The following is a 13,006-nucleotide window of genomic DNA, read 5'->3' as shown; positions in this document are numbered from 1 at the left end:
TACCACCATAATTCCATCACATGATCCAACGGCTTTGTGCCTTCTTCCATGCAATCAGTCAGAAGATTATAGTTCCAGAAGACATAGATGGGTTGCAGGCAGACAACTTTTCAAGTATGTAGACTAACTTGGCGCCTCACATGCAGGAAAAATTTCAAGGATTCCAGAAATCAACTTCAATATCATTAGTGAGGAGATAACACAATTTATACTAGATGATCTCTTGTCACCGAAAGGGATGTTTAGAGTAAAGTCCTAGGTAGCTCGTCTCCGAAGGGTTGAACATTTGCAATGCTTATGTGACAAACATTTATTTTTTGTAAATATTCTTTGTAATACAATTGTGCATGTTGTTTCTGTATATACTTGCATTTCTAATTACATATAAATTTGCTGCAATTTATAACTTAGTTTTGCAGGTTTTGATGCATGTCGGTGGTTTAGAGAGAAAAATGGATGTGAATGACATATATATGTGAATGGGTTGTGGATGTGAATGCATGAGTTTGATTTTGTGAATCGGATGTGTGCTGTGATGGAATATAAATGTGAATCGGCTGCTGTGATACTGGGAATGGGACTATATGAATTGGCCGTGGATGTGATGGTATATGTGAATTGATGCTAGGAATGGGTTTGCTAGTAATGGGACTATATATATGTGCTTCTGCCATTTTTGTAGCGGGTATGGCTAGCAAAGGCCTGAGGCTAGCCAAATTAACAAATTTTATTTTTTTTAATTCCAAACTCATCCCTAACGGGCATTTAGCTAATGCCCGAAAGAGATAACTCATTCGTGACGGGCTCTAGGGTCAAGCCCGTTAGGGATAAGTCATCCATGACGGGCTTTTAGAATAAGCCCAATAGAGATAAGTCATCCGAACCAGAACTAATTTTACTCAACACGTGGGTCAAACCTATCGATGACAGGCTCTATCTTAATGCCCGATTGAGATGACTACTCATCTGTGATGGGCTTAGTGGTGTGCCCGATTGAGATTAGTCATCCGTGACGGGCTCCTAACTACGCTGGTTTGACTGGTAATACTCATCTGTGACGGGCATTGTTGTTGGCCTGATTGAGACAACATCCATCCGTGACGGTCTTTTGCCTGAGTGAGATATTTTCTCACATCAGTGACCTTTGCCCAGTGAAGGGGACCTTATCCGATAGTTATGAGGCTTTCAGCCTTGTGTGACTTCGCTACGTACGCATAGATGTGATCTCGTAGTAAGTTCGTATGTGGGTATTTTTCACCAGAACGGTATATCTATCTATCTATCTTTATATACTAAAAGTCCATGAAACTTCCTACAAACGCTCTTAAGCCGCCACGTAGCAATCCTACAAACGCTCCTAGATTGCCACATGGCACTATCTAATCTCACCGTTGATGTTCACTTAAATTGGTAGTCACAATATTTTAAACCATTAGATTGCATCTGTTATTAAAAAATAATACCTTCCTTCCACAGGAGAAATATATTGGAAAGGCTACAAATCTGTCGACAGATTTATTCTATGGATATCTTTCGATTTCTGGTTCATTGATTTCGTGATTAGATGCGTGCTGGTTGCCAGAGATAAAAAAACAAAGTACAAACTGCAAGATCGGGATTCGATCCTAGGACCAACTGGTCGCACGCATCACACCTCAACCAAGTGAGCAGTTATCCAAATTTGAACTAAAACAAAAATTACACATTACTTAAACTGTAATTACATAGAAATTACATTATAATTACATATAACTTACACTGTAATTACATTTGAAAGATATTTTCTAAAAAATCTGTCGCCAGAATTTTAGATAGTCCCAGAGCTAAACCATTAATTGTTTGCCGCAAGAAAAAGAAGACCATGTGCATGTACTTATAAGATAGAGAAAAATAAAGAAAAAAAGGAACGTAGTACTGTTCCAAAGAAAAATCGACGTTATTTCATACAATTTACAAATTTACAAATATACGTAGTTAAATTACACCTATAATATATAAATATAAAATATCCTATCAACGCTCTTTAAACACTCCATCTTTTAAATTATTTTAAATTTATATCCAATTTGTGATACTATTGTATTCCTTTACTTAAAGATGTCTATGATCCAAAATACATCGCAGCACCAGCACATAGGACCGACATGTATATAATTGATGTTATGTTTTCTATCTATTATATAATAAAAGTCCATTAAACTTACTATAAACGCTCCTAAGCCACCACATAGCAACCCCTACAAATACTCCTAAGCCTCCACGTGGCGCTATAATTATTTCTAAAAAAATCAAAAGAAGGCAAAACATCTAACCGTCGATTTTTTTTAATTTATTCCTGAGGGACCCATTGTTGTCCACCAATAAATCTATTTTTAAAAACGATCAATTAAATTTATCTCTATCAATCCCACGTACACGTGCATATATACAAGCACAGCACGTACGTATGTACGTAACCAGCTGGCCTCATGTCCCTCTTTTTCTTTTATTTTTCTTTCTAAAATAAAAAAATAAATACACCGTTAGAAACCATTAGATCTATCATGAAAACCTAACAGTTAATTTTATCGCTAAAAATCACTAAATACACGTGCACATAAGCACCGTATGTAAGTACGGAAACACGTTGGCCTCACAACCCTCTATGTCTGTTTTTTTTTATTCTGAAATCCAAAAAAATAAATCAAAGCTACATTTAGGGTTTAAAATTAAAAATCAAGCTATAAGCTTCGGATTATAGGATAGAAAAAACAGTATGCAATTTGAATTCCTTATTGATTCATCACTGTATTATCCTTTGGTTTCTACAAATATGTCATAGCAATTCTGAAGGAAAAAAATCATTTTCTACCTATACCATGCAAGAAACACACACAAAAAATTTAAGTCCATTAAACATCATCCATAATGCTCCTAAACCTCTACATGGAACTTTAATAAATTAGAAAAAATCATATAAAAATTATAAGAAAAAAGAAAAATACTTAGCTATCCGTTCTAAGTTAAATCGGTGGACCCATTATTTCTAACCATTAAACCAATCCTTCAAAACACAAGTCCCTTCCACCTCCCACTCCCTCTCGTACATAATCACTCCTCCCTCTCCAACATCCATATATACAGGGCATATATCTTACGTACAACATAATTTTAAATAATTCAATTAGGTTAAAAGTAAAAAAAATGACAGATAAGATGTTTCGTACTCCCCCTGTTTTATTTTAAGTGTAACCATAAAATTTCATGCCCAATTTTGATCGTTCATCTTATTTGGATTTTTTTATAATTAATATTTTTATTATTATGAGATAATAAGACATGAATAGTTACTTTATTTGTAACTTACGTTTTTAATTTTTTTAAGTTTTTTAAAAGACGGACGGTCAAAGTTGATCACGGAAAATCATGGCTGCACTTAAAAATGGGACAGAGGAAGTAGTAAGTAGATTTTTAAGGAATAAGTTTACATTAATCACTGCCTTTCTTATAAATAATGGAGGTACAGTTTCAACCTTTTAATATAAACAAATGGTTATGTTGCTCAAATGTGCTTTATTGCGCACTCATATCAAAATATACAAATTATCAGTTTGAAGTATATATTTTTTATATCTTTATAAATAAGAAAATACTTAGAACATGTGACGAGTTATAATGCACGCATAATGTTATGATGCCGGACTCAGTCATCATATAGAATATAATTATGATTTTAGTCTTTTAGTGCCTAATTAAATATGTCAATGATTGTTAGAATAACTAACACTTAACATTTAATTTTGAAAATATCAAACACTCATATTCAAAAGAAAAAGATATAGTTGTATAATTTTGAACGATATTAACAAAGTGCCCATAGAGTGAGCTCTAAATAATAATCTTGGTGGTTTATAAATCTATACAATCTATAAAGTATCATAACTACTTAAAAATATTTTTAGGACAAATATTATATATTTAAACTATGATCAAATAACATCTTAAGTAAAAGTCGTCGTATATCCCTACGGCAATAAAATAAAAACAAGATGTCTGTGCATGTTTTATTCCTTCACATAGCATCTAAGGCAATCAAGCTGCTAATGGAAAGTTTGTTTGGTTATAATTTATGCATTGATAGATGATATTTTGATCCAGGTGGGTTAATAAATTTTCAATTCCCGTGATTTTCTACACTCCATTAAAACATCCGTTCTTTTCAATACTCTATTTTACACATTTTACACATGTATTCCTATCATATTTTTTACCTTTTCTATTCTTTTTTTTCAATCATGTGTTACGAAGGAACCTTTAATTTTTTTTTCACCGAGAGGCAAAGTCATAACATTTCACAATCCTAATAACATAAATTATGATGGTTTAAATAAGATGCCCGCGCAGATGCGCGGGCTACCTTCCTAGCTTCTATAAAAACCGGTGAAAAAATATATATATTCAATTTCTTTTCCCATTCGTACACCAAACAAGCCGTTAAATATTAGCTTTCAAGTATAAGCTTCATAATCCCCTTGTCTTATACGCATAATTAAGTTCAATTGATGGATTGTTAAGTTAGTTGGCGTATATTTCCTTCGTTCCTTCATCCCTAAATAAAAATATTTCTTGAGTTTAAATTTCTCTTAAAATGTAGCTATTTTTCAACTAACTGTCATATCAACAAATCACAACCTTCTTGCATTTTTTCACATATATATTTTCTGTGTAACCAATCACAACCTTAAATCACTCAATTCTGCATACTTTCTTAATTAGCCTTAAAAGCCTCCGAACATACTTACATTTTAAATTTTGAGATCTTACATGGAGTCTAGCTGACACGGAAAAATAATAGTATAGCTAGACTAGAGATCTTGATATATAGTCCTGCGTATGAAAGTGGTCCTTTAAGAAATTGCTCTCATTTAATCAGGGAGAGCTGGTGAGGACACAACCTTCTTCATGTATTGCTAGTGGTTGTAGCATCCATCGATCGGCTTCATTCACCTCCGTAGGCACTAGTCGATCGGCAGTGCTCTTAACTGGAATAGTTCAATCAGGGCAGCCACTTTACATACTGTTAACGACCAAATTTAGTAAATTTACATCGGATTTGGAGTTAAGGCCAAAGCGGATTTGGGAGGAAATCGATAACGGAAACAGGGTATGAATCGGCTTCGGAACCGCATCGGGTACAGTGTTCATCGGCAGTTACTGAATCGGACAAGGCAAGCCGATGTAGCCGATTCTGGCAAGGTGATATTGGAATAATTGTCGGATTGAGTTGACGTGCTTCATGATGATTGCCACGTATGGATCAAGTCCGAAGAAGACAGTTGTATCTATTAATTAGGAATAGTTTGTTAATTTCCATTTTATCTTTAGGAAAGTGTGTTTAGTGTCCTATAAGGACTTTATCTTTTCCTTTTATCTTTACAAAAGTTTCTTTCTTGGCCGATAATGACTTGTATCAACCCGGGGTCTATGTAATATATCGCTACGATCAATACAATTCGGCGCACCGCCACCCTTTTTACTTCTACTTTTGTTTTTACGTTCCGGCGGAACTTGGCACCCGACGCGGGGCTGCATCGTCTTCGATCTCCGGCGAAAGGATAAGTGCAATGTTCCGCCGGTCCAGGCAATTGTATCGTCTACGTCGGCGTCGTTCAAGATGTATCAGGACATTCGACCTCTTGAATTACTGTAGTTTGGATAATATATTTGCATGGCTATTTATCATATGTCTATGTTAATCTAGTCCTAGCATCTCAATCTAGCTCTATCGGTTGTCTCTTGCTTTAGGGTTTCTGCCGGTATCGGCTAAATTGCCTTGCTAGATTAGATTAGTCTAGGCATCTACCACCCTGAAAATCAATCAACGGCTTGATTGTCTAGATATTATGTTTCTTTTCATACTTAGTGCTGCATCAGTTAAGTTTGATCTACTAAGTCGTCCTTAGAACCATAATCTCTAGCCTGCTTCTTGATTGCCAATAAGGGTTTCATCGGGGTTTCAGCCGGTGAGTTATCTGGACGTTGCATCGGCTCATAAGGATTGCATATACATATAAATTGGATTTAACCGATGACAACAAAGGTTTCACTGTTTAATCTAATCTTGTGGATTTCGTGACATCGGACCTCCAGCCGATGTGTGCTTTAACCTTCGGATTGATGCTTATTTATCATATCATTATTTGCCGATTGGTTTATACTAGATTATATTGTTATTTTATTACATCATCATCAGCCGATTGCCTTTATATCATTATCTACATTGAACATATAGTCGATTGCTTAAACCCTATCGCTATCGGCTGGTATCGGCATCGGTTATTATCTGTTATCGGCTGGAGTTACTCCATCGGCTTGTCAGCCGATCGGCTGTTTTGATCTACTATTTGCATATCTTGTCAGTTGCAGGATCAAACTGACTGGCACGTCCGCATCTCATCAAGATTTGGACCTGCACAGGAGCTAAGCAGATCTCTCAGCCCGGTGTGTTCAATTTTTTCGTCAACACATGCATATATGGAAGGGAGCATATCATGTACACACAAGTTTTCCATGCACGCCAACTAGCAATTATCACAAAAAATTCTAAAAAAATATTTGTATATCTTATCAGTTGCAGGATCAAATTGACTGGCACGCCCGCATCACATCAACCTTTGAACCTGCACTGGAGCTAAACAGATCTCCTTGGCCGTTTTGTTCGTCGACTTAGTTCGCAACAACACAGACCTAGCACCATCGGCCGAGCGCGGATTTTTCGTCAACAGAAACTAATATGCGTGTAAGAAATGGTAGTTTCCTTTTTTTTTTCAATTGAGGCAATAGATTATCGAAATTAGTACTTAACGACCATCTCAACACGCCCCCCTTCGAGCAGCCCCTAATTCCATTCATCACTGATGTTAGATCAACAACAAAATTCCCCATCCCTATCCATCACAAATCAACACTAGTAAGATGAAGAGGTACACAAGCAAGACCAATTCACTATGCCCAGCCCCAGTTGAGCCGCTAGCTAGCACCGTCATCGCCGATCTGTGTCGTCATGGGAGGAGCCTATGTGCCTCTATCTCATGCTTATTAAGTTCATTGACATAGCTGAACGTAAGCACCTATATGCCGGAACCTATTAAGGGTTTTATAGTAGTGTCAAATTAATAATAGTCTTTCTAGGGATGGGCGGATGGCAAGAAGGCATATAGTTGGTGAACTAGATAGAAGTAGTATTTTCATCTTATTTGCATTATTCACCAAAGGTATTACGAATTTACGATGGTGCGTATAGATAAATTTGTACGTTCAGCATTTTTCCAGTCTTTAACAAGAAAAGGAGTGTAGGCCACTACACATGTTTCTATGAAATTAATATCGGTAGGAAACTGAATGTCCACAGCCCTGCATTCAATTGGACTTTGTTTCCCCTGGAGCTAGATGAGATATATTGAGCATCTTATGATATCTTATACACCCTCTCTGTTTTTTAATAGATGACGCCGTTGACTTTTGAACATATGTTTGACCATTCGTCTTATTCTAAAAAAAATTATGTAAATGTATAGATATATATAAATCATGCTTAAAGTACAAATCCTCTAAACTTTCAATGTTCTTCAAGGTTTTAAAGAAGGCCTAGCTTGTTTGGTTCACAGCAAGGACCACACTAACTGGCACCCCACACTCACTAGAGATACACACTCATTTATCTATTTGTACTGGAAACAACCGAAAATTTGACAAATTGGTCCTTTCATAAAACTTATTACAATAGTAGACCGTGTCAAAAACTAATTCAAAAATAAGCCACAACCTCAGCTTCATTGGGGTTGGCGCTGAGGTATAATGTCACAACGTTAACAATTTTAGCGCTAACATCTTGTCCGAGGTGAAATCGGCACGTCAAGATATATCAGCGTGAGGTGCATTGGCGCTGACATTTCTTAGTATAAAATGTGGTCAGCGGAAGTTCTTACAAACTTAGGGTGCATAGCCTGGTAGTGATGCTTATGTGTTCCAATCGCAAGGTGTTAGGTTCGTATCCCACTAGCCGATTGTTTTCCAGTTTCTTTTTATTCTCTCTTGACTTGCTCTACTTGTTCTGTTATTTTCATTTTAAAATGTCATGTGCTTTGATTAAACTAAAAAAAAGTTAAACTATAAAAGAAATAACATATTTTTTATTTAAATTAATTTTTACTTAAAAGAAATATCACATTCAATACAAATTTAAAAATAGAAGAATAGATTTAAAAAAATACTTAGAGTCAACTTTTAAAAATACTTTAAAAAAAATTTGAGGTTTTAAAAAGAAAATTTAAACAACAAGTCGAGAACTAAGGGTAAGAGTTATTTTAAATGTCACGTGTTTTTTAAATTAAAAGAACACTTGAACTTTTAAAAAAATACCACATTTTTAAAAATATTTAAAAGAAGTAACACATTTAGTAAATATTTAAAAATATAAGAATGGACTAAAAAATACTTGAGCTTCGAAAAAGAAAATTAAAATACAGAACTAAAGATAATACTTGAGCTTCGAAAAAGAAAATTAAAATGCAGAACTAAAGATAAGTGAAAAAGAGTTTAGTAACAAGATGCAGGAGGTGGTGTTCGAACCATGCTCTCCATAATGCCACCACATGAACCTATCACTGAGCTAAGCCAAACTTCATGTTGAATTGCGCTTTCAAAACTACTTAGTCAGTACAGACGTCAGCGCCACGGCAGCTGGCACTGACATCTTCTGACGTGGCGATTTTGTGCCACCTCGAACAATATCTTAATGCCAAAAATCTTGACACTGAGACGTCATACTTCAGCGCCAACCACAATGACGCTGAGGTCACAGCTCATTTTTAAAATTAGTTTTTGACAGGGTCTATTCTTGTAATAAGTTTGATGAAAGGGTCAATTTGTCAAATTTTCGGCTGGAAACAAAGCACAAAAATCATAGGAACTTAACTGCAACCATACAACATCTCATCTACAAATGTAAACGGCATTTCCCAAGGTTGTATGATTATTCTTCCATTATAAAGCAACAAGAAGATATATATAAACTGAATTCTGAGCAATGCCCTACGATCTTCATTCCGCTGGCCACTTAATTAGTTAGCACCTTTGCCGCAAGGACAGCGAGATGACCGTGTTGTGTCTCATCTTCCTTGAATGCGCAATATGGCTAGTGACATTACGCACAAACTCCATGAAGAGCTCGTCAATTATCACTGGTGGAGAAATACTTTTTAGTCACGGTTGGCAACCCCTGTAGTCCCGGTTTTTAAACCGGGACTACCAATCCGGGACTAAAGATCGCTATCTTTAGTCCCGGTTCAAATACCCGGGACTAAAAATAGATCTTTAGTCCCGGTTAGTAACACCAACCGGGACTAAAGAGAGAGGATACCAACCGGGACTAAAGAGAGGGTTGCGGCAGTGAGATGATCCCCTTTTTCTTTTTTTTCTTTTTTATTTTCTCCCAAATCAAGTGGGATACATATCCCAAATCAAACCCCCAATCCACAAATCGAAGTAACATCTCAAATCTACATCACAAATCAAAGTTACTTATACACACAAATAAATACATCACAAATCAAATACATCACAATATCCTAAGAAATTACTCAAATACATCACAGATCTAAACAATGAATCACAAATTTGTAACTTCTCAGTCAAATACATCTCAGTGAATCATCACAAATTAAAAAAAAAAAGAATGCCGCTGCCGCCGCCGGTCGCCACGAACGACGGGCGCGGCCCCACCGGCCGCCGGCCGCCACCCGCCACGCCCGCTGCCGCGCGCGGCCCCGCCGCCCGCCACCCTCCGCCGGGCGCGACCCCGCCGGGCGCCGCCCCGCCGCCCGCCAGCGGCCGCCGCAGCGCGCGGCCCTGCCGCCGGCCGGCCCGCCAGATGAGAAGGGGAGGCCAGTCGGGAAGGGGAGGAGGAAGGGGAGAGAAGGGGGAGGAGAGGAGGAAGGGGAGGAGTTGGAGAAGAGAGTTAGAGAGGATAGATCTAAGGAGAGGGGGTGAGATTCGATCTATTAAGTTGTAACTGTAGAGGAGAGGACAAGGGATAGGGATTATATACTACGTGTTTAATTTTAGTTCCGGTTGGTACTATCAACTGGGACTAAAGATCCCGGTTGGTAGTACCAACCATGATTAAAGTGGTGATCTTCCTCGGCTCCCTGACATGCATCTGACAGGGGATGAACCGGGAGTAAAGATCATCTTTAGTCGTTACCAACCGGGACTAAAGATCAAAATTTTTATAACCGGGACTAAAAACAATATTTACTCCCGGTTCTTTTTGGATCCGGGACTATTGTGGATTTTGCCGGACCAACCAAAGATGATTTCTCCACCAGTGTATTGACTCCCCGAAATGACTCGTGAGCAAGGACTCCAGCACTGCCATTGTGCCCGTGGCGATTCTACGGCCACTGGCCTCGACGTCCGGCGATGGCAGTTGCTTCCCCCAATTCGGAGTCGTCCGTGGGATCAGTGTTCATAGTGAAGACCTAGATCAATGGCAAATCAATAATTTTATTGCATCAAGTGTATGCTATGAAAATTTTGCTTCCAATTAATCAAAAGGCATCCAAATTCTATTGGTGTCTTCCCAAAGAGACCAGGCCGCTGCCCAGGGTCACCAGGCAGTGGAATCTGCCCCTGATCTGCATGTCCACGATATCAAACAACTCGCTCTGTTGCACCAAGTGCTTCAGCTCATCTGTCGAAGGACGATACATTGGTAGGTTGAAGGAATCCAGCTTATCCTTCTCCACACGACCCTGTTGTGCAAAGAACAATCAGTGGAAGAAGAGTCTCTGCACGAAGTAGAGTCAGATGGTACCTCTTCTTAATTCCTATAATTATTAGATAAGAGTGATAATCAAGATAGAGTTAGGAAAAGATTAGACATTTTACATATACTCGTGATAATCAAGATAATATTATTGGAATGGCTTGGATCATTTTTTTTGTTAACTGTACCATGAGGAAAATAACAATATTAGATATTTTTTTTGATTGTTCAAAATCCCTTGAATAACTTGAGTTTTCTATTTGTTAATCATTTTTGAAATATGCGTGTGCAAATTCTAGGTTGGTGCGGGTAATAATTTGATAGCACACTCTCCGTACCTTTTTTACAAGGTTCCGTAGAGCCTGTGACAGCAACCCCATTAGGAGACCGTTTTTATTTACCGTGTCATCGCTCTTCCTCCCAAGAATCGTTAGCACCATCTGGCCACTGGAAACAAGCTCTCTGAACCGCAGCTGAAGGAACCATGAGAAATCCTTCTCAAACTGGTCCAAGTAGAGTTTTCTCACGAAAAGTGGCAAACTCGTCCCTATGTGAATCTCGCCTTCATTCATGCAGCTATCAAGATGCTCAGGGACCTGTCCGTGGAAATAAAACAATGGCGATCACCAATGTTAGGTCAGTGTCAAATTATATGCTTATCACTGCCGTAGACCCGTCGGCAAATTAAAAACAATTTGGGCTAGTGCATCCAGATACATTGCCAGAAGCTTGTTCTCAAACATTTATCACCTTAGAGAGCAACATAAGGCTGAATGATGAATGGAATAGATGGACACTCTTGTAAGGGAGGAGTGGTCTGTTGTAGAAGGTGCCCGGTACACCAGCGACGTAGTATTGAGGTGGCTGTAAACCTCTGCTCGCGCATTCTTGGGCTATGGACTGCTTGCACTGCTCCAATGACTGGAAGATGTGGTTGAAATCATTGCTTGGTAGGTCATTGAGAAATATCTGGACCTCCATGGTGCTATTGTTCATAGCGTTTTTATTGCTTATTGCCATGATTACTTCTGAGATCAGAAGATGTGTGTTTGCACCATAAGAGCAGCCCAGGTCAGTAACTACCATCGATTGAGGTTGAAGATCTGTGCATACTTCTTTAATGGCATTTTCAATCATTGCCTTAGTTGTAAGAATGGCTTTTCTCTGCCATACATAGAGGCAAATCAATAAATTTATTGAACAAGTAATCAAATGAATTTGAAGAGCATGAATAAAATATGATGTTATGTACTTGATATATAAATATACAGAGAGTGTTGGAATTCACAAATACACAGGTAATGGTGAAGACTTTTATGAAGAGACACATATTAAGACAATATAAATAAATATTTAGTTTGTAGAGTATTTTTAGTACTCATAAAACATAGAGATTGGTACATAATTTTAATTTAGTACTTCATCCTTCCCATATTATATGTCGTTTTCAGTTTACCCTAAATAAAACTTTTTCAAATTTGATAAGTCAAATTTCATAAGCATTAATTTGACTGAGGATAAATCCAAAACATCTTATGCTATAAAAACAAGTGAAGTATTAAATTTTGACACCTCCCGGTTCCTTAATACCGGAAATGTACCGGAATACACCAAAAACTACATAAAGATGTGGTATATTCCTATATTATACCTCTCAAAAACTGTTACAAGTTATTTATTTGCTATAGGTTAGATTTGATCTGGAAGGAAGTAGTTAAAAAAAGCAGTCCAAAAAGAAAGAGTTGCAACTAACTTGAATCCTATAATTCTTGCCGTAGCTGGAATCTCCATACCCTTTGGCCATGTGGAACTCGCGTTCGATCTTCATGCTACATATGCTTATTAGCTAAAAACCCTAATTCCTAACTTGATGTCTCTACTCTTCAGAAAATTGTAGAACGGTGTAATGGGTAGCATGAAAGCTTCAGAAAGCATACTCCAATTTATATATATGGGACGACCCTGTACATAACTTGCATGATACCACAATTATATTTTAATAAAATGGATAGGCTTAAATTAATAATGCTGGGTTGGTATTACCCACTGCTTTGTATTCATAATAAATTGGTTAACCTCATTTTACACAAGTCTTTATATGATATTATTGATCATTTTAATTAATAAAAATGTCAACATCCATCCTTTCCTCAATTAAGGGGCATGAGCAGGACAGCGGGCGATGGGCTAGAGGCGGAT

At 37.5% G+C, this 13,006-nt stretch overlaps 1 protein-coding gene across 1 annotated transcript; it reads right to left on the bottom strand.

Moving 5' to 3' along the window:
* Positions 1-10,433: 10,433 nt before the first annotated feature.
* Positions 10,434-12,611, bottom strand: LOC107277266 (anthranilate O-methyltransferase 1). Its single transcript, XM_066305825.1, has 5 exons — positions 12,561-12,611; positions 11,558-11,971; positions 11,209-11,403; positions 10,632-10,793; positions 10,434-10,520 (listed from the first exon to the last, which is right to left on the bottom strand). The coding sequence occupies exons 1-5, from the start codon at positions 12,609-12,611 to the stop codon at positions 10,434-10,436; spliced, it is 909 nt and encodes a 302-aa protein (XP_066161922.1).
* Positions 12,612-13,006: the final 395 nt, after the last annotated feature.

Source organism: Oryza sativa, chromosome 11 (assembly GCF_034140825.1).
Source record: "Oryza sativa Japonica Group chromosome 11, ASM3414082v1".
Taxonomy (NCBI): domain Eukaryota; kingdom Viridiplantae; phylum Streptophyta; class Magnoliopsida; order Poales; family Poaceae; genus Oryza; species Oryza sativa.
The sequence above is the reverse complement of the archived record's forward strand: the minus strand, read 5'-3'. Positions and strand labels throughout refer to the sequence as shown.

What these genes read in the sequence shown, in the direction of transcription:
- LOC107277266 (XM_066305825.1), bottom strand. Translation starts at nt 12,611, where the DNA reads ATGGCCAAAGGGTATGGAGATTCCAGCTACGGCAAGAATTATAGGATT. An exon ending in GCAAGAATTATAGGATTCAA is followed by an intron (nt 11,972 to 12,560) that starts GTTAGTTGCAAC and finishes TATGTATGGCAG; the next exon opens with AGAAAAGCCATTCTTACAAC. An exon ending in GCCTTATGTTGCTCTCTAAG is followed by an intron (nt 11,404 to 11,557) that starts GTGATAAATGTT and finishes TTCCACGGACAG; the next exon opens with GTCCCTGAGCATCTTGATAG.